General features: G+C 46.9%; 1 protein-coding gene across 1 annotated transcript in view; it reads left to right on the forward strand.

The window, feature by feature from the left end:
• The window catches only part of NPHP1 (nephrocystin 1), a 1,322,209-nt gene that overhangs the window by 351,587 nt on the left and 943,050 nt on the right, over positions 1 to 27,572 (forward strand). The window contains exon 6 of the mRNA XM_069606852.1: positions 10,061 to 10,162. Within this exon, the coding sequence (XP_069462953.1) occupies positions 10,061 to 10,162 (102 nt within the window). The remainder of the gene's footprint in view (positions 1 to 10,060; positions 10,163 to 27,572) is intronic.

Raw genomic sequence — 27,572 nt, forward strand, 5'->3', positions numbered from 1 at the left:
TACTGACAGTCTGAAGGACATGTCAGTTTCCCCATAATAGATGACCAAAAGCCCAGAGGAGCACAGCTGATGGCTAAGGTCAGGAGAATGACCCCCTTCTCCTTGTGGCTGTGCGTCTGATGGTTAATATACAATCTGTAAATAGTCTCCTCTTATCCTCTATATTAACTCCTGTAACCCCCTTAGGGGATTGATAATCTTGCTCTTGTCTGCTGTAGAGTTTTTCCTGGCTCTTGTAGGTCTCCTTTCTTTCTTAGAGGACTCTTAATGTTCTTGTATAAGGTTTACCCTATGAGCCCCTCTGGTCTTTACTACCCAAGCGTCTCTCTGTTATGTTCCCCTCTGTTTCTTGACTTATTTGGTGATTTTCCCGAAGGTAGTAAGTATTCCAATTCTTCTCCTCTCACTCTCTGTAATCTCTACGCTTCTTTTTATCACATTAACACAGTTTGAAGTTATTAGCTTGCTTTCCGCTCTCTCTTCATTGATACTGGGACGAGTTTCTCAGTGTCTAACGATTCTCCCTTTTGCCTTCCCAGTATTCACTTTCTTTCTATTAACTTCTATGATGTAGGGGAACATCTCTGGTGCCTCCAGGTACTGGGAATCTACTTCTCCCTTCCATTTGCTTCTCGATTTGTTCTCCATGATGTCCGCTTTGTGGGCATTCCTGTCTCCTTTACGGCTTTCCGAAATCGCTACTGGTAATCGAGTCATGAGTTGCTTCCTCCCTATGGTGGTGTCGACATCGTTGGGAGTGCAGCCTGCCCACCATGATTCCTCTGTGGCCACCACCAAGCCTTCCACTCTAGCCTTCCCAGCTTTCTGCTCCTCATACCCACTGGGCTTCCAGCGCTTCCTGCTGCAGCTCGGAGCTGCCCTGATCTACGCAGGCTCTGTGGTCTACGTCGGCTCTGCCTTCTTTATTTATTCTACACACAGGGGGCTTCCCCTGTCTGTCTCTGCCTTCTGCACTCTCTCGCCTTCTGTCTGGCATGTCATCCCTTTTCAATAAACTCAGCTCAGTCCATTGGAGATTTTGATTTAAAGGGACAGTTTCATCTTCTCGTTGGTAACAGTATACGTTCACGTTATCTTCAGTCCAGTCATGGAATTTATACTAATTATTTGTATTCGTTATTTCCATATAGCCATCACATAGAGGGCATCAGGAACTTCCTCGCGGGAACAGGAGTCCTTGTCCCCAAGGGCTGGGGGGTCTCTTCCGGTGAGGTCCCACTTGTGTCAACACCTAGGGGAGGGTGTTGAGGAACGGGCTCACCTCACTAGCCTCATGGAGTGGGTTGGCCTCCCCCTTGGGGAGGAGGGACGAATTCCTCAATAAGTCACAGTTTCTTCAAAGAGAAGGTGATGTTGAGAGTGGGACCCTCCTTTCTTCCGAAGCTGGTCTCAGATTTTCATCTATCTCAAAAGATCCATATTTCTGCATTTTTTCCTCCACCCTATACTTCCAAGGCAGAGGAACATTTCCATCTGCTGAACCCAGTGCGAGCTCTTAGCTACTATGTCATTCAGTCTGGTGACATCCAGAAAGAGTGGTTATGCTGGTGCAGTGGCTGGCAGGCCTCTGATTAAGCTGGATCATTCCCTGCATCACAGAATGCTACGATCTGGCTGGAAAGGATGTTCCTGAAGGTCTCAGAGCTCATTCTACCAGAGGAGTGTCTGCCACCTCTCCCCTGCAGAGGGGAGTCCCTGCCCTGGACGTCTATGAGGCAGCAACATAGGCTTCTCTGCACACGTTTACAAAACATTACTGCTTGGATTGCCTTTCGGTACACAACACTCATTTTGGTAGGGCCATCTTGTAGAGTTTTCTGGTTTACGTGTTGTCCTTCGCTTTGCCTCTCTGTAATGCTATTTCTGATGGATGTTCCTCCCACAGATTCCTCATCACTCTTCCTACCTGACCCTCTTTGGCAGTTAGCTAGTACACAATCGGTTCTGTGGTCCCTCAGCATCAGAATTCGAGGGGAAAAGGGTGGAACTAAGGTCACCGGGCGCAGTGCTACGATGTGTACTGGCCCAACGTTTCCTTTCCAGCACGTAGAGGCGTCGGGCAGAGCCGACATGGAGCCACCCAGTCGTGGTGGAAAAGTTTCCAAAGAGCAGCTGTGCTATGCAATTTCATAAATGAGTAATCCATGGGAGGAACATCCTTCAGAAAGAACATTACAGAGAGGTAGGTAATTTGTTCAATATGGGAAAAACCACTTTGAACAAAAGAAAAGGGAGTACAATTGTTCTCACCCAGGTGAAGGAAATTGCCATGCTTCAATCAACCCCTATAAGGCCCAGCATTCTTGAAATCTGAGAAAAAATATGGGAGTAGATTGACCATTGAGCGCTCTGTTACCATATTGAAGTCCCCACCAATTATCATTCCGCCCTGTATAAAGGCTGCTCCATAGGGAAGCTATCATTAAGGAACATGTCCTGCTTCTCATTAGGGGCATAAACGTAGACAATGCTCACAAAGTGACCCAACAGGGTTCCTTTAAAATAAAATATCTTCCATTGGGATCTATACAGATGTCCTTTTTGAAAAAGGGATCCTCTTAGCAATTTGAATGGCTGTCCAAACTTTGGTCTCACCACTAATGGTTGAAACTCCCCGGTCATAACGCAAGTGTCTCTTGGGGACACACATGAGTCTCCAGAACACAGTTTAGCCCCTGAACGGTCTAGTGTGATTTTGCGGGTCAGCCACTTGGTCTCACCCAAGGCAGTTTATGCATACAGTTTAATATCGAAAACAGTTGGGCTCTGACGATTCTATAGGTGGGTTAAAGCACCTTCAATTTGAATAGTAACAAATCTGATCCCATTTTGTTTACCCCGTTTCACAAGCCCCCATCCACAACCCATCACACAGAGTAAGCCCCCAAAATTGAGAATAGCCGCCATATTTTTAGTCTCATTATGCTTTCCCATCTCCTCTTTGTTGTAAAAGATGTTGTCTGTCTCTCTGCTCTATTTCTGAAAACCCTTTACTAACCCCCTATAAAACAGATTTGGAATGATCAGCGCAGTCAATTGGAGGGTACCAGCAGATAGCGAGGTAACTTAAATTCAAAGTAAGGTTGCAAAAGAGAATGCAGTTACTTTTGCCCCAGCTGGCACATGAGAAAGATCCAAATTCCTGCACTGTACTTTGTTCTGATTCACTGCAGCAGTTTTCCAACTTCTTGCACCTTCCATCTCTTCTTCATTCCAATAGGATATTGCTGGTCTTCCTGGTGTCACCCAGTCCCACCTGAAACTCAGGAGTTCGAAGAACATCTTTAAATGTATTTAAATTTTTCTTTGCAAAGAAAGACATGCATTAAATGTTTCATTGAATCAGTCATTTGAGTGTTATTATTGACTAGGTGTTGGTGTTTTGTAATCTGTTCTAGGGTCAAGGGTGTTCTTTAGCAATCATACTTTTTTCATTGCTACAGAAGTGCTGTTTTGATGGATCACATGTTTTCTGTGCATTGTTCAGTCAGTGTATGCTTTGTGTCTGTTTTTCTTACTCTTCATGTTAAAGTAATGCATACATATATATATATATATATTTCTGAGGCTTGTGGAATCTGCTTAGATCACATGCTGTGCATAGGCCGACATCTAGTGGAAGCTGCGGAGTATTACAGTTTGTTTTTTCGAACTCGAAAATGGGCGTCGACACAGGCGTGCCAGTAATACTATCCCTAGTGTGACGTCCCCTGTACCCAAGATCCCTCACGCGTCTAGGATCCTCAGATTGTTTTTTTCCGCCATACTGGTCGGAAGCATTTTGCGGAGTCCCCTGGCCTTAGCCATACTTTTGCTAATAATCAAATTTATAATTCGTTATTGACATCCTTCCCCACCCCAACGTCGACCCTCGACACTCGACGACGGCTGCTGCACGACGGATCTGGGCCTCGGAAGGCCGCTGGCCTCGGCCCGGGCCTGGTGGGCCGCTGGCCTCGGCCCTGCAAGTAGGGAGAGTGGGGGGTGGTACATACTCTTCACTCTTGGTATATAGGTACACCTTATATATTTCCTACACTTACCAGCCCGCTGCCTCAAGGTGCGTATGGAGGGTACCCCTTTCCAATTCTGACCCAAGTGCAACCGCAAATACCCTTGGGTCGACAGGCACGCCACGTGCAATCTCTGCTTGCCGAGGGACCACCCCGAAGCGAACTGCAGAGCGTGTAGTAGGTTTAAACCTAAGACACTTAAGGACCGTTCGACAAAGCGTTGGGCCCACCACGCCAGGCAGGCGGCCATGGCAGCGGAGGGCGCCTTCAGCGATGGCAGCGACGCCGTACTTTCGGACGGCGAGGGCATTACGGCGTCGAAAGACAGCCGAGCGCAGGTCCCTGACCTCGGAAGGTCGTCCGGCAGGGCGGCTATGGGGAAGACCCCTGGCGACGCAAGCGCTACACACCCTACACACACTAAGCACACTAAGTCCAACCGAACCTCGACGACGTCGACTTCTCGGAAAGAGGCTCAGATAGAACGGTCCGACTCGGTGTCCTCTGGGCGCTCTCGATCGAGATCGCCTCATGATGCAAGGCAATCATCCACTCTTGCCAAGAGTGCCTCGCTCCCTAGACTAACAGAAGTTCGATCGTCGGAGGACGAAGACGACTTCCACCCCCAGGCCGCGCTCCAAGAGACAGAGCCCGCAGTTAACACCAGCGAGGCCCCACGCTCGAAAGACACAGATACCTCTTCCGATCCTCGACGCCAGGCGTCGAAAGTCTCCGGGGCCTCCAAGGGACAGGGAAAACATTTTTCCACGCACGGGGAGGGGGGGAAACAGCGGAAAGCACAGTCTTCCACTCCTGTAAGACCATCCTTCCCCCCGAAGCAGACAAACAAATACAAGTCTACTGAGAGATCAACATCCAGCAAGGGTACCCTTGATAAGTCCCCTAAATTGCCTACTAAAGTCATCCCCTGTTCCAAAGAATGGTCCAGTGAAGACATAGACAGGGTCATGTCAAGGATGTCTTCCTTGGCAGATTTTTACGACAAAAATCCAGAGCATTTCCTCTCGTATGACCCTCAGGGGGCCACACCCTCAGGTTCCTCTGATCCTATCCCCCTAAGTAAAAAGGCCCGGTTTGAAAGACCTGAACCCTTTGAGGTGCAGCCTTACTCTACTCCATACTCTACTCCACACCCCAGGTACCAAGGAGAGCCTTTCCCTGAGGGGGACCAGGAGTTTGAAATTATGGAGGAACAAACCGGGACGGAATACTATGCGGATGATGAGCACCAGGAGGAGGGAGAAGATGAGCAGGAAATTTACAGAGTAGATTCCCCGGTAGAGAACGAAGCCCCAATTACCGACTCGCCAGTCGATAACCAGCCCCTCCTTAATGAGGTTCTCGCTCGCGCGGCAGAACATTTTCACATCGACACCCACGGTGTACAGGAGGAAAGGGACTTCGCAGAAGAGTTGGTGGGAGAGAGGAGGCCGGTCGCTCAGACCATCCCTATCCTTAAATTCATCCAACGAAGATTAGATCTGTCCCTGGTGAACCCAAACCTCACCAGAGCAGTCAACCCCAGGGTCGAAAAACTTTTCCGGGCAGCCCAGTCTGACCCTCTCTATATAAGAGGACATCTTAAACCAGACTCCCTAGTTGTTACCAACACTCGGAAGAGGGCTGGAACACCCTTATCTTCGTCAGAAGCTCCTCCCGACAAGGAGAGCAAAAAACTTTGAGAGCAAAAAACTTTACGGGTTTGGCAGGAAGGTAGCCTCAACGTCCGCCTACCAAGCAAGGATTGCTAACTCCACCACCCTGTTGGCCAGCTACAACTGCCATCAATGGGAAGAGGTCGCGGCACTCATAGCCTCTGCTCCTGAACCGTTAAAGGGCCAATTGGCTCGGATCTCGGCAGAAGGAAGAGCCGTGTCTGGTTGCATATTGAAAGCAACTTTCGACGCCGCGGACAACGCAGGGAGATTGATAGCAGAAGGTACTGTTATCAAAAGACATGCGTGGTTACGGCAGTCGGGGTTCAAAACAGAAACTCAGGCTTCATTAATAGACAAGCCGGTGGAACCCGATCTATTGTTTGGGAAAGCGGTCGAAGACCCACTTAAAAACGCCAAGGACGAATACGAAACACTGAAATCCCTTGGCCAACTAACCAACAAACCTCCTAACCAGAGGGGGAACAGTAATTTTCGTCGCCCACGCGGCCAAAATTCACAAAGAGGCAACTATGCCCAGGGACAGGGTACACAGTGGAACAACAGCCAGCAGTCTACCCAAAGTTACGGCAGGGGTAACAAAAGAGGTCGTGGGAGAGGCAGAGGCAGCCCCAACAAGGGAGGTGGCATGCCTCCACCAAAGCAGTGACGCTCAGTTCAGGGTCCCTTCTCACGCAACCCCAGTAGGGAGACGCATTTCCAACTTCACCCAGGCTTGGGAAGGGATCACCTCAGACAGATGGGTGCTGTCAACAGTGTCCACAGGATATTGTATAGAATTACTGCAGCGTCCCCGGAACCATCCTCCACGACAAAGAGTACACTCCTTAGAACAGCAGAAGATCCTTCTCGAGGAGATCGCCATTCTGCTAGAAAAGGACGCGATAGAACTCGTCCCAGGACACCAGGTAAACAAGGGTATCTATTCAACTTACTTCCTTGTGCCAAAGAAAGATTTGACAATGCGCCCAGTATTGGACTTACGGCCTGCCAACAAGTATGTCAAGCCCCAAAAATTCCGTATGACCACGCTACAAGAGGTAATCCCCCCCTCCTAAAAAAGGGGGATTACATGGCAACCTTGGATATGAAAGATGCTTATTTTCATATTTCCATGCTCCCTGCGCACAGAAAGTACTTGCGCTTCAAGGTGGACAGCCGCCACTACCAATTCAAGGTACTGCCCTTCGGGATAGCTTCAGCACCAAGGGTATTCACCAAGGTACTGGCGGTGGCAGCTGCACACCTACGCAGGGAGGCAATCCCAGTGTATCCTTATCTGGACGACTGGCTCATAACGGGGGAAACCCCAGAAATTTGCAGGACAAACATTCAAAGGACTATCGACCTCCTCCACGATTTAGGCTTCTCAATCAATGAGAAGAAGTCAAGCCTGGTGCCAAGCACCTCAAAACAGTTCCTAGGAGCAAACCTAGATACTCAGAAAGGGTTGACCTTCCCTTCGGAAGAGAGAATTCGGAATATACTACTGCAAATTCCACATTATCAGTCCGGTCAACAAATAACGGTACGCAAAGCAATGTGGTTACTGGGCATGATGGCGTCATGCATTTACCTGGTCCCCCACGCGCGACTGCGCATGCGTCCCATGCAGGAATGGTTGGCGAAACAGTGGTCTCAAGCAAGTGGTCAGTGGGACGATCTAGTGGTCGTTTCGCCAACACTTGTACAGAGCCTACACTGGTGGACAAGAGAGAATCTCGCAAGGGGAAAACCCTTTTACGATCCCGAAGTACAGGCAGTGGTGACTACAGATGCATGCCTGACTGGGTGGGGAGCTCACCATCTCCACCACACAGCTCAGGGTCTCTGGTCTCACTCAGTAGCCAAGAACCACATAAACCTGCTAGAGCTTCTGGCAGTATTCAGAGCGCTTCGGGCGTTCGAGCCCCATCCACTAAACTTGTCGGTGCAGATCCGGACGGACAGCACGACAGCCATGTTCTATCTGAACAAGCAAGGAGGGACTTGTTCGCCAAATCTGTCCAAGCTTGCCCAGAAAATCTGGATATGGGCACTCAGACGGAACATCTTCCTGTCATCGCAACATGTTCCAGGGGAGCTCAATTCCCTAGCGGATGCTCTAAGCAGAAACTCCCTCCCAGAAGAACACGAATGGGTCCTTCACAGAAAGATCGTAAAAGATCTCTTCTTTCAGTGGGGTTTCCCGTCTATAGACTTATTCGCCACAAGCGAAAACAAACAATGCCCATGATTTGCATCCAGGTTCCCCCAGCCAGACTCCCAAGGGAACGCCCTATGGATGAACTGGTCAGGGATGTTTGCGTACGCTTTTCCACCAACTCCTCTCATCAGGAAGGTGGTGTACAAGATGAACAAGGAATCGATGACGCTCATCCTAGTTGCTCCCATGTGGGCGAGACAACAATGGTTTCCACACCTACGCAGGATGGCGGTGTGCGAGCCCATCAAACTTCCAGCCTGGTACAACCTACTGTCCCAGCAACAAGGTCAAACAGTGCACCAGCAACCCAACTCAATGAACCTGGCAGCATGGCTCCTGAGGTCATAGAGTTTGGACATCTCAATTTACCACAGAGGTGTATGGACATCCTAAAAGAATCCAGGAAACCAAACACAAGGCACTGTTACTTTGACAAGTGGAAGAGATTCGTTATTTGGTGCCAGAATAAACAAATCAACCCTGTTGATTGCACTTCTTCCAACATTGTGACATACATGCTCCATTTGCTGGATGCAGGATTGGTTTTTTAACTCTCTGAAAGTACACCTGGCAGCCCTCTCGGCTTACACCACATCCCATAACAGGGTGTTGTGGTGGAAAGTACCAGTAGTTAAAGCCTTCATGGAAGGAGTAAAGAGACTTCACCCTCCTATCTCGAACCCACCGCCAGGATGGGACCTTAATGTGGTGCTAGCTAAGCTCATGGGCCCCCCTTTCGAACCCATGCATAAAAGTAGTCTCAAACACCTGACTTATAAAACGGCCTTCTTAGTAGCCATTACCTCTATAAGAAGGGTCAGGGAAATTCAGGCTCTGTCAGTGCAGGATCCTTTCTTTACTATCCACAAAGACAAACTGGTTTTACGCACACACCCTAGGTTCTCGCCTAAATTTATATCAAAGTTCCATGTAAACCAGTCCATCGAGCTTCCGGCTTTCTTCCAGAACCCGCAAAGCTCGGCTGAGGTGAAACTACACACCCTAGATGTGCGTAGGGCGTCCTCTACTATGTAAATAAAACCAGACCGCTAAGGAAAACAGATCAACTGTTTGTCTCCGTAGCTACAGGCAGAGAGGGAGATCGCGTCTCTAAAGGCGCTATCTCGAAGTGGATTATCAACTGTATACAGCTGTGTTATTATCTTTCTGAAAAAACTCTGCCTTTTACGCCAAGAGCCCACTCTACTAGAGGCATTGGGGCCACTCTGGCTTTCATTGCAAATGTTCCCCTCAACACCATTTGCAAAGCAGCTACTTGGAGCTCTATTCACACTTTTACTCAGCATTACTGCATTGACACTCATTCCAAGACAGATACACAAGTGGGACAAGCGGTTCTAAGACACCTGTTTGCTCATGACCCTTCTCACATCCCACCTCCTTCTTCTGGTACTGCTCGCTAATCTATGCACAGCATGTGATCTAAGCAGATTCCACAAGCCTCAGAAGGGATACATTACTCACCGTAATCGTATTTCTGATGCTTGTATCTGCTTAGATTCACATGCGACCCACCCTTCCTCCCCTCCGAGAGAAGGCGCATGATTGCTTGTAGTCTTACCTTTCTGTCTATCTGCTTGGATTATCTGTACTCACGCTACTCCTCATGCTTCCTCATGTCAGAAAAAATACAATCTGAGGATCCTAGACGCGTGAGGGATCTTGGGTACACGGGACGTCACACTAGGGATAGTATTACTGGCACGCCTGTGTCGACGCCCATTTTCGAGTTCGAAAAAACAAACTGTAATACTCCGCAGCTTCCACTAGATGTCGGCCTATGCACAGCATGTGAATCTAAGCAGATACAAGCATCAGAAATACGATTACGGTGAGTAATGTATCCCATTTATATATATATATATATATAAGACCTTAAGTAACTAAGCACATACATATAACTAGAATTACTAGATTGAGACCTCTACAAAACTATTGAATACTGTACTGTCCTTTCCTGTACAAATGCATAACAAGAACATTATGATAAGCATTGGTATACATTGAATTGGAAGAGTTTGCAGTCTTCACATTAATAAAAAAGTGCAATTGTTTCATTTCACTTGTTTCTAATGTGTTTTATCTTTTTCTGTACATTGAAGAAAGGGGAATTGTTGCACATTCTTGACAAAAGACCTGATGGCTGGTGGGTAGCTGAAAATGCAGAAGGAGTGAAAGGGCTTGTCCCCAAAACCTACCTTGAGGTTAGTACAAGGTTACATTTCTCTGCTATTTTAGAACTGCATAATATTTTCAGTCACAATGTTATCTACTTCAATTCTCAGTCTGTGCTGGAAATGTTTCTTCTGTAGTTTATAAGCATGTGAGGCCAAATAAACAGGCAGCATATCATTCTAATGTGTACACTGACCTTAGTTACATCCCTTTCCAATGTCTTGTCGATGTTTTGCTGTTTAGTCTCCTCTCCCTCATTTCACACTGACTTCATAACACTTTTCTTTTGGCAGTATACAGGTTTTTTATTTGATGTTTTTGTACAGTCTATTTTTTTTTAGGGAAGGCGTTTCTCAAAATTACTATTTTGAGCACACAGACCTTTTGTCCACTGCATCATGGGTTCACACCTATTCATTGTTTACCAGTGTAGTTAATCGCTCGGCAACTAACATATTTTTTAGAAGGTATTTCCATCGGAGTCCTTTTGAGAAGTGCCCTTGCAGTACACAGGCTTTGTGCTAGAATTTCACAGTTACCCAGTGTTTACTTGGTGGTGAGCACTGTACCTATGCCAGGATTTGAGAGCTACCAATCCAAAGGGTATCTCCTAAGGTTTAATACTCTAAAAAAGGATGTTCATATGGGCTTTCTTGGCCTAGCTTGATCCCTTGCACCTTTCCCTTGGCATTTGATGATTTATTTCCCATTGAGTCTGCTCTGAAGTCCCTGAAACAGGGAGGGGCACTGAAGTTTAAAGTAAATCATTGAATCCTGAGACGAAGTAGACCAACATTCTGGTTCGTCCCTCTTTTTGGTTTACTCCCCAAGGAAAAACATTTGGCCCCTCTGTTGGGGAGCTTTTTCTTGAAGCCCTGTGGTCCAGATCTGCTGGTGTATCTTCCTGACATAGATGCTGCTAGTGATTCTCTCAGTGTCGCAGTGGCAGAGCAGCCAAGGTCAGGCTCCCAGGAGGTCGAGTGGGATGGTTCACTGGTACAGTACACACTTTTTGTTAATCCCAAGTATGAGAACTTCCACACACTGATGAGGTTTGTAATGCAACTTCAGGCCTCTGGCCACCAGTCCTTCCAGCACATCCTCCCCTGCGAGGACAGAAATGATTAGACACATCACACAGATGCACATACACATAGGTCTAGTTGCAAGCAAGTACGCACTGCCCATTCCTACTACACCAGACTGAACAGCACTTCCCCCTTTATTCAGATAATTACATACAAGATGTGGTGAGAACATCTCCTTCAACGCCCCTCTGTCATGAGCACTGTTTCCAAGGAGTCAGGACAAGCCCAACATCCCCGGAAGCAGGCTCACAACCCCCGCCCCTGGTCCCAACCGACCCCTATCGGGGCCCTCTGGACCATGTCCTGGCGCCGTTGGCGCCAGGCTCATAAGAATCACCGGTCCCGGCGCCAGAGGTGCCGGGCTCATACTTTGGGTAAAGGTGCTTGGGTGGACTTACCTGTAGCAGACCATGCTGCATACTCACCTTCACAAGTCCTGGCAAAATGAAGCTCCAGCCTTCTGCTGGGTGGGACTATTTTTCCAATCTGGAACTACTTTCTTACCTGGGTGGGGCTGGCATCACTCCTTGACTCTGGAACACAGGAACTCTTTTTCTCTTGGGCGAGGCTGAGGAGGAAGACACCTAATCACCTCAACACTATTTAAACCACACCCGATTGGAAGAATGTGCTTCGCGTTATTCTGCATCTGCAGCAGGACGCTCACCGAGTCAGCTCCAGTCTTCTAGTGATATCTTCTGCTCCAGCCTGTGAAAACAAGTCAGATCTTCACTTACCATCCAGGGATCCAGTCTCCGGCCGCACCTGTCAGCAAAGGAACATCAGGTTAGCAAAAGGCAACGTGTTAGCAGCCGCGCTTACTTACCTGAATCCACGGCATCTCCCGAATCCCGCGGCCTCTACCTACAAGTCAAAGAACTCCGGTTAGTTTAAAAAAGGGGGGAATTGGACACAATTATATTTTCACTTACCGGAGCTGTGCACTCCTCGCCATCTCCTCTTCTGCTGCATCTCCGCACCTGCAAATCAAGAAAAAGACATTAAGAGGTGCGAATAAACCTGTCAGCAAGCATATTACTTACGTGCTCCTCCACGTGCACGGACCTTCATACTTACGTGCATCCGTATGCTCAGCATATAGCATTTCGGCACCTAAGAAACAAAGGCAAAGACTTCATTAAAAGGTGCTCTCTAACTTTACAAACCGACCAGCATCCGCTCGTGCAGAAAACGACGACATCGCTTCTTCAGCAGCTTTAAACCATCTGAGGCTACAAGAGACTTAAAGCAATCCCAGTGAAGTAACTGGAACCCAGCGCCCCTGCATCAGTCGCAGGATGGAGAGCCCAGCATTCACATATCTAAGGTGAGAGCTCATTCAGACTTTGGGCGGCCTCAGGGAAAAAACGAATAAGGAGGAGAAGCCCAACCAACAACCAGCCATTAATCCCTTTTTCTTCCGCCTGCAGACACCTTACTCTACAAGTCAGACATTCCATAAGAGGAGGTCCGGTCCAGAGAACCATCTGAGTCCTGCGCTTCTCAATTGAAGACACGGTAACTGTCCAGCCAGGATCTGCGCCTCCGTGGGAACCAGGTGAGCGTTACACCCTCCTTCCAGACCATATGTCACAATGACATGAGCTACCCAAACAGCTCAAGGCTAATGTGCCTAGCAGGCGGGAACAACATGCGTTTCCAGAGATGGGCATAGCACAGTATTGTATTCTTTGATGCTTCAGGGAATCAGATGGGAAGTCTTTCTGATCCTATAGAGAATGCACACACAGGAAGGGAGAATTGTTTTTGAAATGAAACTTGCATCCAGTTAACGTCCCCACTTGACTTGTGTGCCCCAATTGCTCTGCAAGTGAAACGTGCATCTAGTTAACGCTCGCAACTTGACCTGCACACCCTAATTGCTTTGAAAGTGAAACTCTCATTACAGCCATCATCTAGACTCTGCCTGTGTGCCACTAGCATCTAACCACAGCTGCACCTCAGTGCTCCCTTGAACATAACCCCTAACTCATAGACCTTACTCTACAACCATGGCTCTGTCTCGGTTTCGCACGCTCCTCAGCACTGCCAATCTCTTAATGACTACCATACTCCCTAACCCTTTCAACATCCCACCTACTCACTTCCTACCCAAATCCCCTAATTTCCCACCACTACGCCCCCCCTATTACCAATCCGGTGCACACCACTGCACAGACTGTATCCACCTGTAAGCCGCCCAACTCTACTCCAGACCACGCCACACAATCCAATATCCCAGATTCTGACCACCACATCAGCCCACGATTATCATACCTTACTCGCGTCGACCCACCTGCGTTACCTGTCCACGCCACCAAAATAAAGACCACATCAATTCCCCCTACACTGGACATAAACCTCCACGTCAGGCCTTCCTCACTAAAGGGAACCACACCCAACACTCCCAGCCTCCTACTACTACTACTGCCCCACCCCCCCTGCCCACTGATGTTAAAATGAAACCCACAAGACCACGCAACCCCTTCCTACCCCCTCAGATAGTCTCCCACCTAAGGCCTCCTCACGCACCGCCTCCTCACCCACCGCCCTGAACACCATCAACCCATGCACCACACCTACCTCATCTCTCAGCTGCACCCTTATTAATGCCCGATCACTCGTAGCTCACACACTTGACATTCATTACCTCATCACCTGCCACAACCTAGACCTTCTGATCATCAGCGAAACCTGGCTTCACGGATCCTCAGGCCCAGCTCTAGCCCTCGCAATCCCACCTGGACACACAATATTCAGACAAGACCACCCTCAACTCAAAGGAGGAGGAGTGGCTCTTATATCTAAGGAATCCATCTCAATCAGAAAAGTTGAGAGTGAAATTAGCAACCAAAACGAACACCTGCTTCTCAAAATTAACATTTCAGCCAATTGCACTATCACACTCCACATTGTCTATCGCCCCCCAGGACCAACCAACGACTTCCAAGCCTCACTTATGCACCTGCTAGCCGACAACCTGAAGAAAACCCCCACAGTCCATTCTCCTGGAAGACCTTGACCTTGGCCTAAATTACCCTATTGATGCTGCAGCCAAATCCCTAGACAAAGCGTTATCGACCCTTGGCTTCAAACAGGCCATTACTGGTCCCACCCACTCAAAAGGACATACCCTAGATTTGAGAGACCACCACAACTGTGACCTTGCCATTAACTCCAACGCCCCTATACCATGGTCCAACCACCATATTATCCACTTCAACCTTGGCACTTCCAAGGACGCCACTCAAAAGGAATCTCCACTCCCTCCTGCTCTTACAAGAAGCTCCCGCCTGCTCACCAAAGAGAGACTTACTCCCCACCTCCTGGTGCCTGCCCTCAAGCCTCCATTCTCCAGCAGCCCTGAGGCGTTAGTTCAAACATTCAATGGCATCATCACACAAGCTATTAACTCCATCACCCCTCTCACCTCTTGGAAAGCTAAGCTCACCAAGCACTCAAACTCCTGGTACACCCCTGAACTCCTTGAGCTACGTACTAGGAAAAGAGAAGCGCTCACTAGATGGAAAGCCAAGCCCATTGACTCCTTGAAACAAGATTTCAACAAATTAGCCAAAGACTACAAACTGGCGGTCATCAAAGCTAAAGCTACCTCCTTCAACGTTAAAAAAGCTAATGCAAAATCAGACTTAAAAGAGATCTTCGCCATATTCAGGGAGTTGGGACCCCCTGCCACCGCCCCTCAATCCATCACCAAAGAAGAATCGTGGTGCAATAGTATCCAATTGGCCATGCTGAATAAACTTGACACCCTCCAAAACTAAATCTGAGCCCACCAACAATATCTCAGCAGCCTCAACTCTATGCCTCTCAGCCACGCTGACGCCGATGAGCGCGATGCTCCCCTCTTCTCCTTCCATGATAATACAGAAAAAGAAGTCATTGATCTTATGAACTCGATCAAACCATCAAATTGTAAAGGAGACAACTGCCCCACACAGCTCATTAAAGAATGCGCTCCCACCCTCGCCCCCTTTCTTAGCGCCTTCATCAACGCCTCCTTTGCCACAGGGCATGGTCAAGGCACTTGTCCAGAAGAGAAAAGTAGTTACAGGGTGTGCCTGATCAGGCCTCTGTTTTACTCCACAATCTTGGTATCTCTCAGGTTTCAAAGTTGCCTCTATTTCATATTTAGTACTGTGACGTGTTAACTCAATCTGATATCAATTTTCTCTCTTTTCATGTCTATTATATCATTTTGTATTGGAAGTTAACTCTTTTCCATATTTAGTACTGTGACGAGTTAGCACAATAGTATAATGATTCTCTTTATTCGCACTTATTATATTCTCTTGACTTAAGTTAACTCTTGTTCATGTCTAGTACTGTGATGTGTTATAATGATTCCCTTTTGCGGCCCGCACTCCCTGGTTAACTTCCCTCTTCAATGAGAATGTTTTTGAAAGGTCTACGTCCCTGGATTCTGCTCGCTCCTTGTGGTTCTGGGACACTGTCTTCCTCCCGAAGTCTGCATCCTTGCTCTTGCTCTCTTGCGTCTCTTCCCGAGGTCCGAATGGCTTCACAGACACACTTTGTCTCTGCGCTTGGTGTTATTAGAAACGTTTGACAAGCTTGCGGTCCACCACAGGCTCCTTCCTGTGGTCTTGCCACCACCTTTGCTTGGGCTTCTGCTCTTGCCCTTCAGGTTTCTCAGGCTATAGGTTTGCTGTGCCTTTTGCATTTGGAATAATATCCATTGCAGACGAGTTTGAAACTCGCAGCCTTTCAGTGTCTCGATCTCCTCTGGCGTTATGCTGCTTGGGACCTCTGACAGCCTATCTTGGCCATCTTCTCTCTCTCCTCTGGCTTCTCTCTCCCCCTTTGGTCTCTCGTTCCTTTGTTTTCTCTGTCGCTCTCTCCACCTCGCTCTCTCTCCTGGTCTTCATATTCAGACCTAATATATTCGTCCCAGTTCAGTGGACGTTTTCATTTAAAGGGAAATGATCTTGTCTTGCAGGTTAACAATATTCCTTTGTAGTTTCTTCGCCCCAGTCCTGATAGTCCATATTAACTTGTGTTTCAAAGCATCCCTTATAGGCTATGGTATTTCCAGCCTGAGGGAGTTTCTCACAGGAATCAGAGTCCTTGTCCCCAAAAGGGGAGTCTATCCTGGTGAAGTCCTGCTTGCCTCTACCCCTAGGGAAGGGTATTGCAGAGCGGGCTCACCTCCATAGCCCTCGCATGAAGGGGGCTCCCCCTTGGGAAGAAGGGAATAAATTCCCTGGTTAAAGCGACATGAGTGCCACGGGCTCATGTTGTATTTAGATGGGTGAGAGCAGTGCAATGCCGGCTACTGCAGCTGTCATTCAAGTGTCTGCTGCTTTCAACCTCTGCAAAAGGTGGGGAAAGGGGCAGTTTCTGCCCAGCACACTCTTAAGGATGTTAAGTTGCCCAATGCACTTAATTGGCATGTATCTATCTAACTGAGCGGGTCAGACGCAGGTGTTTGAGGCAGCTGCATCACTTTCAAGGGATTGGATAAGTGCCTGTTAAAGGTGTCTGTAGCCTGATAATGGATGGGGCCAGAACAGGGGCTGGTGTCGGTGTGCAAGCTTCACTACACAGGGCCCAAATGAAAGGAAACTGCTCTTCAGTGATTACTATGCCCCCCACTCTCATCCTGAACCCCAACATCTAGATGTCTGTGGCCCATCCCTCAAACAACAAACCCCAACAACATAGGCCAACATCGTGAGTACACTTGTGATTCACTGCAGACTCAGTTACTGCACTGCTCCTTTCCTGCCGAGGTATTATGTTTGTGGAGAACGTGAGCAGGTTAGTTCTTTCACCCGCCACGACCAGTCAAATGTTCCTCCACCTTCTGTTCCAGATCAAAATGCAGCACAGGGCAGTCCAAAAGTGAACTCTGCAGGGCTGCAAAGACCTACTACAGGATGCCACAAAAGAGATGATATGCGAGCAAGATCTCCAGCCACTTTCCTATTGGCTGCCGCCCTCGTGTCATCATTATCAGCATCCGTATTCCCACTTTCGCCGCAAGCATGCAACCAATAGCAGCCCAGCTGGACAAATGTCTGACTGGTGGCGTCCTCCCATCACCATTGTAACTGAACAATGGGATAATCTCCTTTAATCGGAGCAATTGAAGGAGGGGAGAAAGCACCCCATGTGAATCTTGTGTAAAGAGCCACCGGTAAGCAGCAACAATTTTACAGTTCTCAACTGTACCTCCTGTAGAAGGGTGCAATTTTCATGCATTGTGCTTAAGTTGCATGTAAAGTCTCTGGCAGAGGCACGTTTGATAAGAGGGAGCACTTGCTTTGCATCCCAAAAGGGCCATGATTTCTGTAATTGCACCGTAAAGTCCTCATGAAACCTTATGTTCTGATTGACTTTATGCACAGTGCCCCTTCTCCTAGCTGCATGGAAGTTCACAGAACAGGTTCCTTGGGCCAAAGGTGTGGTGGGCTCTGAACAATGGAAATCTGAGAGCCGAATCTTAAGGAGCACCTCCTTAATCTTCCCACTAAGTCCTCCTTGGGGCTTGGATCTTCAACTTATATCGGAACACATTAACGTAGCCATCAACATGGGAGAAAAAGCATCTGATTGATGCATTTCTAGTGTCCTGGGCAGGACTCCGAAGGAGAGAGTCTGCACAGCTTCACATAATCACGTGATACCCCCCTTATGTTAACTTCTCATTATTTTCTTCTTCTCATTTAGATCTTTTATGCTGTGCATCCTTGCCAATCCTTGGAACAACCTCAGCACAATCTCTTCATCCAGTAATCCACTTCCTGACACCTCTGGTGGCACATTGGACCATTGTGTGTGTTTTTGACAGAGTGACCATTTTTTTATTCTTTATTTTGTAATGCATGGGGTCTGAAAGGTCAGTGATTTAAGTGTGCTAAATGGAATTGAAACAAACCGCTTTTTTGTTGGTATCGCATTTGTGTACTTGGTAAGTTTGCTACAATTTTAGGATTGAAGCCATGCATGGGCATTAACCACTGCCTTGCACAATAACTGGTCTACACTACCTACAGTCTCTATTTACAGCTTAAAAATGTCTGAGACGTTGATTATTACAAAACATTCACCTAGATCACTTGCTGACAACAAGCTTACAAAAAGCAAGCGCATGTTTTGTTTTTTACCTTCAACGGACGACCAGCTTGGTGTAAGCCATGAATAGAATTTCAAAATGTTACATCTTTACCTTAGCATTGTATCAGGGGTCGCCTTGTAAAACTCACCAAAAAAATTACAAAGGTAGTCAAAAAGGAGTGTACGCCGGTGCAAGAAGTAGCAGTTTTATTCAAGGCCACAGACGCAGCTGGGACAGCAAATTCAAACAGGTCGCGTAACAGAGCTGCACGAAAAGGCGCTGTCAAAGAAACACCCCTAAAATAAGGACTTTTAAACAAAGCAAACTAATTAGCATTTGTGATTGTGGGACATGAAAATATCTCCCCACGCAGAACTGATTGGACTTCACACTTTGAACCCTTATAGAAAAACATACATTGCGATCATCAACTATTGGGTCCTTGAACCTTCCCTCACCGCCCTCAATTACAGTTTGTGACATCACAATCCACCACCAATTCCCACAGCACAAAATTAAGTTATAGAAACATTTGAGGCGATCAGTGGAACTTTATAATCTGCCCTGCTCCCCTCATCCTGATTCTCATGAGAATGGCTGCCCACCATGACACCACCAGAGCCTTGAACCACGGATATACTGCTGCACAAATGTAGCATATTGGGGACACTCTAAACCTTTTCTCACGGAAAATGATCTATGGGGCGATTTGAAACTGCCTTGGTTCTTGCCGGCTCCATTAGAAAATCGCATTTCATAAATCATTTTGAATTATAAAATGGTCATGTAATCATAATTCGCTGGCAGATTCTGTGAGCTCCAATCTGTTGACCTAAAAAAAAAACAACCAATGTGTACTTCTCTTAACGTTGGCCTGGGATCATAGACTGCACTAATTCACCAGCTGCAGTGGCCTTTGCCGCGAACAAAATGCGTGAACACGTTTAAAACAGAAGCCAGCTTTTATAGCCTACTTACTGCATTTCATTCTACCACTATGCATGATTATACTTGCCTGTGCCCCAGGATTTATGGATTTGTTTTATTAAGCCTTAATTTTAATAACATCACAAAGAGCCCCCTTCCCTTTTACAGCGCTACTCTCACAACTGATAAGTGTGTTCCTTCATACCATGCTGAACTTGCATTTTTGTCAAATTATTCCCCCCTTTTATTAATGTATTAATAACTAAATCTTTTTGGGCCTCTCGTTCCTTTTTAGCAACTTCATCTTAATGTATCAATATTTTCTTCAACCGTGTCATGTCTCCCCCAGATTCTTCCCAACCGTTTAAATCTTCCCCCACCCATACACACCCTGTCATGTCCTAGACATACATTGAATCCAGAATTCTTTATAATTTTTTACATCTGCAGACTGTTTAAAGACCCACCCATCAGGATCCTTCTCTTCATCTTTTCCCAATCTTTTGTTTCTATTCCTCTTTTCAAAACTATTTTTGTCAATGCTCAAGGGTAACATCACATGTCCTTTTTGCTTGTTAAAGTATACTTTTAAAATGTTCTTAAAAGCGCAGAAGGTGATGAGAATGAGTACTAACACGGGACCAGTCACTCAAAACCATCTGGAAATCCAGGTGGGTACCCAATGCAAATACTCTGTCCAGCCTGTCTTTTGCTTGCACTCCATTAACCTCGCTTGTCATCTTTCCCTGGAGTGTCAGTATCTCTTGTACAGCTGCACTTAGAGTTCCATTGAAGGAATCAGCGCTCGGTAACGCAGTGCAGCAGCTCGTCCCGAATTATGCACCGTCACCTCCTTTGATGGCTGCTAGGAGGTCCAAAACAAATCTGTTTTGAAGGGCCACCAAGCACAAAGCCCTCATCTACTCATTAATCATGTTTCAACATTTTGCCGTTGAATTAGCTAGCTGCAATTACTCATATCGAGACAGCTGCAGCAATTTTGAATTTGCTGCAGCCTGTACTCCTGGAAGCAACAAAGAAGTGAAAAAGGTGGCAGCCATGGAAAATTGTCAGTACTCATCTGGGATAGCCGCCAGGTCACCTTCGCTCTTCTTGAGAAATAATTGGTTTCCAGTTTTTTCCTTCTCATTATTTTTTGCTGCGCTATTTTTCCCTGCAGTGCAATATTCATGGCAGTGCTATTTTGGGGCAGCGCAAGTGCAGAGCTGTGCAAAGTGACTAGAGTGCAGACACCACTCCAGTCAGGCTGAAGCTGGGCATATGCTTTGGATCCGCAGGCCTGCCTATTATCCGTTATCGCCGCTGTTCCCCATGTCAGCGCTGCATTCTTCATCACCTTGGTGCATTCCGAATTAGTCCACAGGAAAATGGACCCACTTGACCTGAAACACAAAGAGAATCATGTAAAGCTCCTTGTGTCAACTGGTTGATGTTTTTCATGTAACCACTCTAAAACATGAACATACTTTCCCCAAGTTGCTTGGCAGTTGTCATTAACTTTGGCTACCACGTTTTGCACAAAGCCCACCAGTCCTTCAACACAACACTGCATTATTCCCCCTCCCATTTGTCTACGTACAATACTGCTCCTTCTATCCTCATCAGCGGCCTTGTGTGACACTAGGGGACATTTTGCCCTTCTTTATTTGTGCATTGCAATCTATTATGGTCTCTTATTTGTAATTCCCCTTGTTTAGGACCCTCAGTGATCTACTCCACCACCTTTTGCTGTGTTTCCACATTTTGAAGCACTTGAATTAGTTTTACAAAATTGTCCTCATTCACATTTTCTCCTTCATCCACCCACTCAACAGCTGGAATAAAGGTTGAGTTCTACAGAGACAGGTTCATCAGGCATCCTGCCTCCTCATAGGACACAGCTTGCGGCAGGAAAGCTTGGATACTCCTACTACATCTGGAAAGAGAGAGCACACGTAGCATTTGCCATTTACACACACTCTTCCCACACGCATCATTTCATCATACCAAATATTGCCCATTTATGAGCTATGCTCTTCTTCAGTGCCATGGTAGAAGCCCTCCCCATTCATCACATTTCTCTTTCCCATTTTTCTTTTTGCATTCAATTGTATTTAACTTTTTTATTTTTAAAAAAACAAATAAAACAAAAGCATTAAAACTGTACTAAAATATATTAACATCATTACGCTCCAAAAACCTGAAAATGTCTTTTTCTTTGTCACGCATTTTGCATTGTAACATTCTTCAGCTCCCTGTTTTGCTGGCTTTTTATACATTTTAAGGGCTGTTAGAAAATGAAAAGAAAACTCGGCTATACTCCCCATTATGTTGTGATTTGGGAGACGGTACTATTGTCTCTATAAACGTCCATTATGTGAACCCATCTGCGCCATCCTTCGATCTTGACAGCCATTCCTCTTTCCATTTTCTCACATGGTTGGGTACAAAGACAAGGTCACCCGGATAGAGAGGTGCTGCTGGTAGGAAATGTCTGTTTGGATCACCTGATTGCCAAGATTGGTTTTTAGGCCTCCTCTGCAAGGAGATATATTTAAGGGACTTGGTCAGTTCTTTGAGGTACAGATCAAATTCTCACCCCCAGAATAGCGGAGGTAGAGGGAGTATAAGAGATTGCATGCGACGGCAAAATTGGCACATGTATTCTCTGCCCTGTATCAATCTCATGAGGATTCGGATGGTGATCTCCTCCAGGTGTGTTACCTAGCGCAAACAAAGCAAGCAGCAAACAGTGCACCCATGATTTTTCAAGCGGCTGCATAAGGTTAGCCAATCACATTTTCAGCAGTCCATTCATCTTTTCTACCAAACCGTTGGTTTAAGGATGGTAAACAGTACATAGTTTATGCTTTATCCACAGGAGAGTTGTAATTTACTTTATTAAATCATTGGCAAAGTGCGTCCCATTATCAGAGCGAATTTCATATGGAATCCCCCAACTCGGGAACACTTCCCTCACCAGAAATGTAGCTGCTGAGCGGGCATCGTTGTGGGACAGAGACTTGCCTCAAGCCAACGTGTGAATGAATACACCACTACAAGCATGTACTTGTAAGAAGTTCATCTCTCTTGCATATTAACGTAATTGATATGCAAGTCCCGGAAGGGTCTTTCTGGTCGCTGCAATGTTCCCGGTGCAACTCTCAATGTGTGACCTTGCAGGAACTTCTGGCATGTCATACAATTATTGACATACTCAGTAACATATTCAAACAGATTTGACACAAACCAGTCTTTGCTTATCCCTGCCGCCACATGCTCTTTCGAAACATTGCAAAGATAGTGAAGCTGTTCCAATGCCAATTGTAACAATTTCTTTTTCATGACAACCTTTCCTGTGCTATCATGTGCCAAGCCAAATCAGTTGGGGACGGAGAACATCTTCTCTTTTTCAGCATCAGATGCTTCTCCCTGCAACTGAATTATCTTCAATATTGGGATTGCATTGCAACTTTCTGGCAATGCATCTTTCTCTTTGCTCACTTTCAGTACTGCTATTAGAGGTATTTTTTTCTTCCTCACCAGGGAACAGCAGGTGATCACTCTGGCATATATGCTGCTTTTTTTGATGCTTTGTCTGCCCTTTCGTTTCCTAGCACTTTAATAATGCTAATTCTACTGGGAGTGGTAACATCTCTAATTTACTCAGTAATGCTGAATGGGAGTGCCATCACTTCTTTTGAACCCTCTCCTTTCCCACCTTGCTAGTCCTGAGTGCTCTGTAGAGGTAACATAGGCCGAATCAGAGAAAATGTTCACTGCTTGGCCTTCTGACATGTTTAAGGCTTCAATCAAGGCCACTAGTTCTGCCGCTTGTGCAGAGTATTGGTTTGGTAGTCGTGTCTGTGAGTACACTATCAATTCCTCCCCTTTGTGTGCCCCTCGTCCATACCCCACCACTGCGCACTCCGAGTGCATTTGCCCCTTTGTCTAATCAATGCTGGCACTCCCGTCAATGAAAATCATATCTCCCCCCCCCTTTCATCACTTCTTCCTTAACAAGGGGATTACCTTTGCTTCTGTCAATGCATGCTACACAGCCATGAACGCAATTCCCTTCTTCTCCTTTCTCTGCAGTGAACTCTGGTGGGTTTATTGTCCTGCACCTCACCACTTCCATTGCTGGCTTGGTTAGTATTACCTCGTACCCTGAAGACCTCGGAGTATCAGTGTTGATTTTGTTTTCTCCAGTACAGCAAACAATCCATGTTCTACGTACAAAACTACAGGACACCCCATGGTTATTGTCGAAGTCTTCTCGAAAGCAAATGCAGCAGAAGCAAGTGCCTGCTCACATGGGACATGTCCCTGCATAACTGCATCCAGTGACCTATTGTGATATATAAGTGGGTTGTGTCCCTATGCCTTTTTCTGTGGCAGTACTGCTGAATGTGGAAACAGGTGAAACGTTTCTTTGTAATTGGGAGTTGCTAACATTGTTGCATGTGCTAAATCGTGTTTTAGCTCATCCAAGCTTTCGCCCATATCAGCTATCCACTTTATGTGTGTTTTGTTTTTCTGTGCATTATTTAGTGCTTGCAACAATGGCCTTGTGTATGTGGAATAATCAAAGACCCATTCTCTGCAATAGTTAAACAAGCCCAAAAATTGCTGCATCACTTTCACTGTTTTTGTCCGTGGGGTCTTGTGTATGGCCTCTACTCTTTCTGGTGTTATTTTTCTCCTGTCTGCTGACACAATCTGACTCAAGATCACCTCTTTTTGACAGTATTGTAACTTCTCTGTCCACTTTGTATCCTTTGTCTGCTAGCAAAGTTAGTAGTGACACTGAGTCCCGTCTACACTCCTCTTCTGGTTTGCTGCACACCAATAAGTCATCAACGTACTGTATCACGGTGCTAGCAACCTGCAAATTGCTCAAGTCCGTTTGTATTACTCTGTTGAAGATGCTAGGCCCTTTGCAATACCCCTGAGGTATTCTAGTATGTTCGAACTGCGTCCCGCAATACGTAATGGCGGCGAGATACCTGGAGTCTGGGTGTAGTGCAGTGGAGAAAAGGGCATTCTTTAAGTCAACCACTGTGAAATAGTGTGCCTCTGGGGGAACGCCGCAAAAATGTCATCGAAGGGTTGGGAACCAATGGATACTCGGCCTCAATGTCATTCAGAGGGTGTAAATCCAGTATAAAATGCCACATCACACCCTTTGCCTTCTTAATCGGATAGATAGCGGTGTTGCAAGGTGATGAGCTCACATGTATTATGCATTGCTGCCATAGGGAATGCAGTGTCTCACAAATGCCCTTGTCTGCTTCTCGTGAAAGTGGGTACTTCTTTACTTGTGCAACAGTGCTCCTTCTTTTAACTTGATGTGTACTGCCTCAGCCCCTTTGAGTATTCCTACGGAGAAGGAAGTGGGAAGAGAAGTGGTTAACGGTGGTTCGTGGTGGGGTGGCAGAGGGTAAGCAAGGTAAAACTGTGCCCTATCTGCCTGTCGTCTGTCCTTCCTGTGCTTCTAGGGGCGGGACCGCATTGCACCGACGGCTGTGAGTAAGCCGTGCTAGGTATTTATTATGTAGGCTGCTAGCCAGGCAGGTGATTGTTGAGCGGCGACTGGTGGCTCGCAGCCCGGTGAGTGGTACGGAGGGGGCCATCCATTCACCATAATTTGAAAGGCCACTGCTTACTGTTCTGTTCTGCAGTACTCCCTTGGCACAGATACTCTTTGCTTTGTCATTTATCTCTAGTACTGACTATACAGCTACACGTTAGTTTTAAACTACGAACTACTGGCAGGAGGTTAATCGCAATTGTATTTCTGTCTCCTGTCAACTGGTTATTGACTAGTTATTGACTGATAGAGGCCTTATTGCCTCGCTGCTTTTGATGGAATCTCACCGCCCTCCCTTATCTATGGGCAGCCTTAATTTTGTGGATTGCAGAGGAGTGGGCTTTCAGGGGGGGGAGAGATGGACTAGGAACTGCTCCTCAAGCCATCGGGCGTTCCTTGACCCCCCTCCACGGAGCTCTGAGGACTGGCCGTTGGTGGCTATTCTAGCGATCTAGTGCTTAGGCCATTTGAAAAGCTTGTGGCTATAGGTTGCCCATGTGTGTAGTATTAATAGGGGCAGTTTGTTTTTGGCCTTTGGGGCTTCGGTTACTTGTTTGCAGCTACATGTTAGATAACCCACAGCTGTTTTATGCTTTTAATCTCTGTGGAAATGAATTGATTGTGTAAACAATATTATCCCTGGACCCAGTGGTGTGGTGTTTTAGCTTTCATTCCCTACATTATTTTGTCTGAACTGTTAGGCACATTACGAGGTTCCATGTGATATTTTCGCCGCAAAAATATTGCGATGCAAAAATATCGCCATATTTTTGCAGCGAAAATAACACATGAACACTGCGGGGGACACCCCCGCATCATTTTTTTATGTGCGGGGGACACCCCCGCACCTAATATTTTCGCCACCAAAAATATCGCCTATGGCCGTTCCCGACGACCATATGTTCGGCGATATTTTTGCTGGCGAAAATATTACCTGATACCCATTACGATCTTAACATTTGTAAAGAATTTTTTAAAGACTTTTTTAACTGTGTGCAGTACTGTTTTGCATCGGTTTTAACACACTACCCACCACTTCATGGGGAAAAGGAAAGCACGGGATGAGGGGAGATAAGGGGGCACTGGCACTAGCAAAGAGTGCAAAAAAATCAAAACAAACAAAAGTGGAGCGAGAGCTCACCAAATGTAAGTCCAACCTTCTGCAGCGATCGTTGGACTCCTATTTGGATGTCATGGCCTGTAAAATTGTGACCTCTATTAACACCGCAGAAAAAGCTACCTGTGAGGCTGCCTCTGGTACAGGAGGGAGCCCCCCAGCTGTTACTAGTGGACAGACAGGTTGTACGGTGGGGAGTGAGGCCCTAAAATCTAATGCTACTACTCCATATGAACGGATTGGGGGCAGGGGGTGAGCCTACCGCTGGTCGCCTTGCCAGGAAGGAACGTTGTTGAAGATTTACATCTGGAAGGGGCAAGGGAGGGGTTAGGCATAGGGAGTGGTGTTAGGGAGAATTCTCTGTTTAGGCTGAATTTCCCTACCTAGTGAGTCCCCCAGCAGCTTTGCTGGATTTCTGGAGTTTATTTTTTTTCTCCTGCCAAGAGTGAGACTCTTTTACCCTCACTCTTGGACATGTTGAACTGTGTTATCTTGGTTAAACCTTGTGTTGAATGGGCTATGGGGTCTTTTACTCCATAGGGCCTCATGTATTTTTGTGATGTGGGTTACACAGCACCCTCTGTGCCGTGACCCAGGAGTGTCCTAGGGACTCCCCAACATAGACTCCATACCCTGGGACTGACTACTGTCTCCCAGGGCATGTAAAGTCACCAAAGACTTTGCTAGTCTTGAATCCTGAACAGAACCAGTACAAACCATCATATTGTGGACGTACTGGCTGGGGCCATTCGATTGCCCCAGGGTCTGTTAGTCGAGGGGGCACGTCTCCGTCCCCCCTGATCGAGTTTTGGCTGGTGGCAGTGGAAACTACTTTTTATATTCGACCGCGAATATTTCCCTATGGGATTTCCCATTGTTTTAGGCTAACACATTTAATTATTTATTTACGGTAGCCTTAAACATCCCGCCGGTTTATATATTTCTTTTTATAACTCCGGTTGGGACTTTTTGCCAAAACTTGATTCTAAAATGGCGTTGGTGTTCGCCTCTGTAACTCTGACCCAAAGTGGAGCCCTTTGTTCCACTTTTGGCGGGCTTCTCCACAGAAGCCCTCCAAAGTGGTGCCACTCTGTCTGGGGTACTTAGGAGGGGTGGAGGGGGATTTAGGCACCCTGGACTGAGTTACCTTGGTAACTCAAGTCGCACTCCGTCCTGATTGGCCCAAGTGGTGAGCCGCCCGGCTCACCACTTAGCATGTTTGAGTGACAGCTAGGCTGGGTGAATGGGGGCTTGCTGCATAAAAGCAGGGCTTTGGGGACTGGGACTTCAGAAGTCGCCACAGGACCAAGAATCCGACGAGGGAAGAGCTGAGCCGACCTGCTTCGACGACACCACCCGGTGGAGCCCTGCTGAACCGTCTCACCACTTTTTCCCGACGACCGAGGAGAACTCTTAACGGAGTGGCTCCTTCCCTTAACTGGTGGGGACAACCAGTTTTCGCCTTCTTTCCGTTCTTTGAGGTATCTCGTGGCCGCCTTGCCTGTGCCAAGCACCCCGGCAACCGGAATACCACACTTTACCCCCCTACCGCGAAAGTCGGTACCAACCCTTTAACCGGAGGACTCCGCGGCTGGTTTCTTCCCGGGCAGTGCAA

This window comes from Ambystoma mexicanum, chromosome 4p (assembly GCF_040938575.1).
Source record: "Ambystoma mexicanum isolate Mex_15411 chromosome 4p, UKY_AmexF1_1, whole genome shotgun sequence".
Lineage (NCBI taxonomy): Eukaryota > Metazoa > Chordata > Amphibia > Caudata > Ambystomatidae > Ambystoma > Ambystoma mexicanum.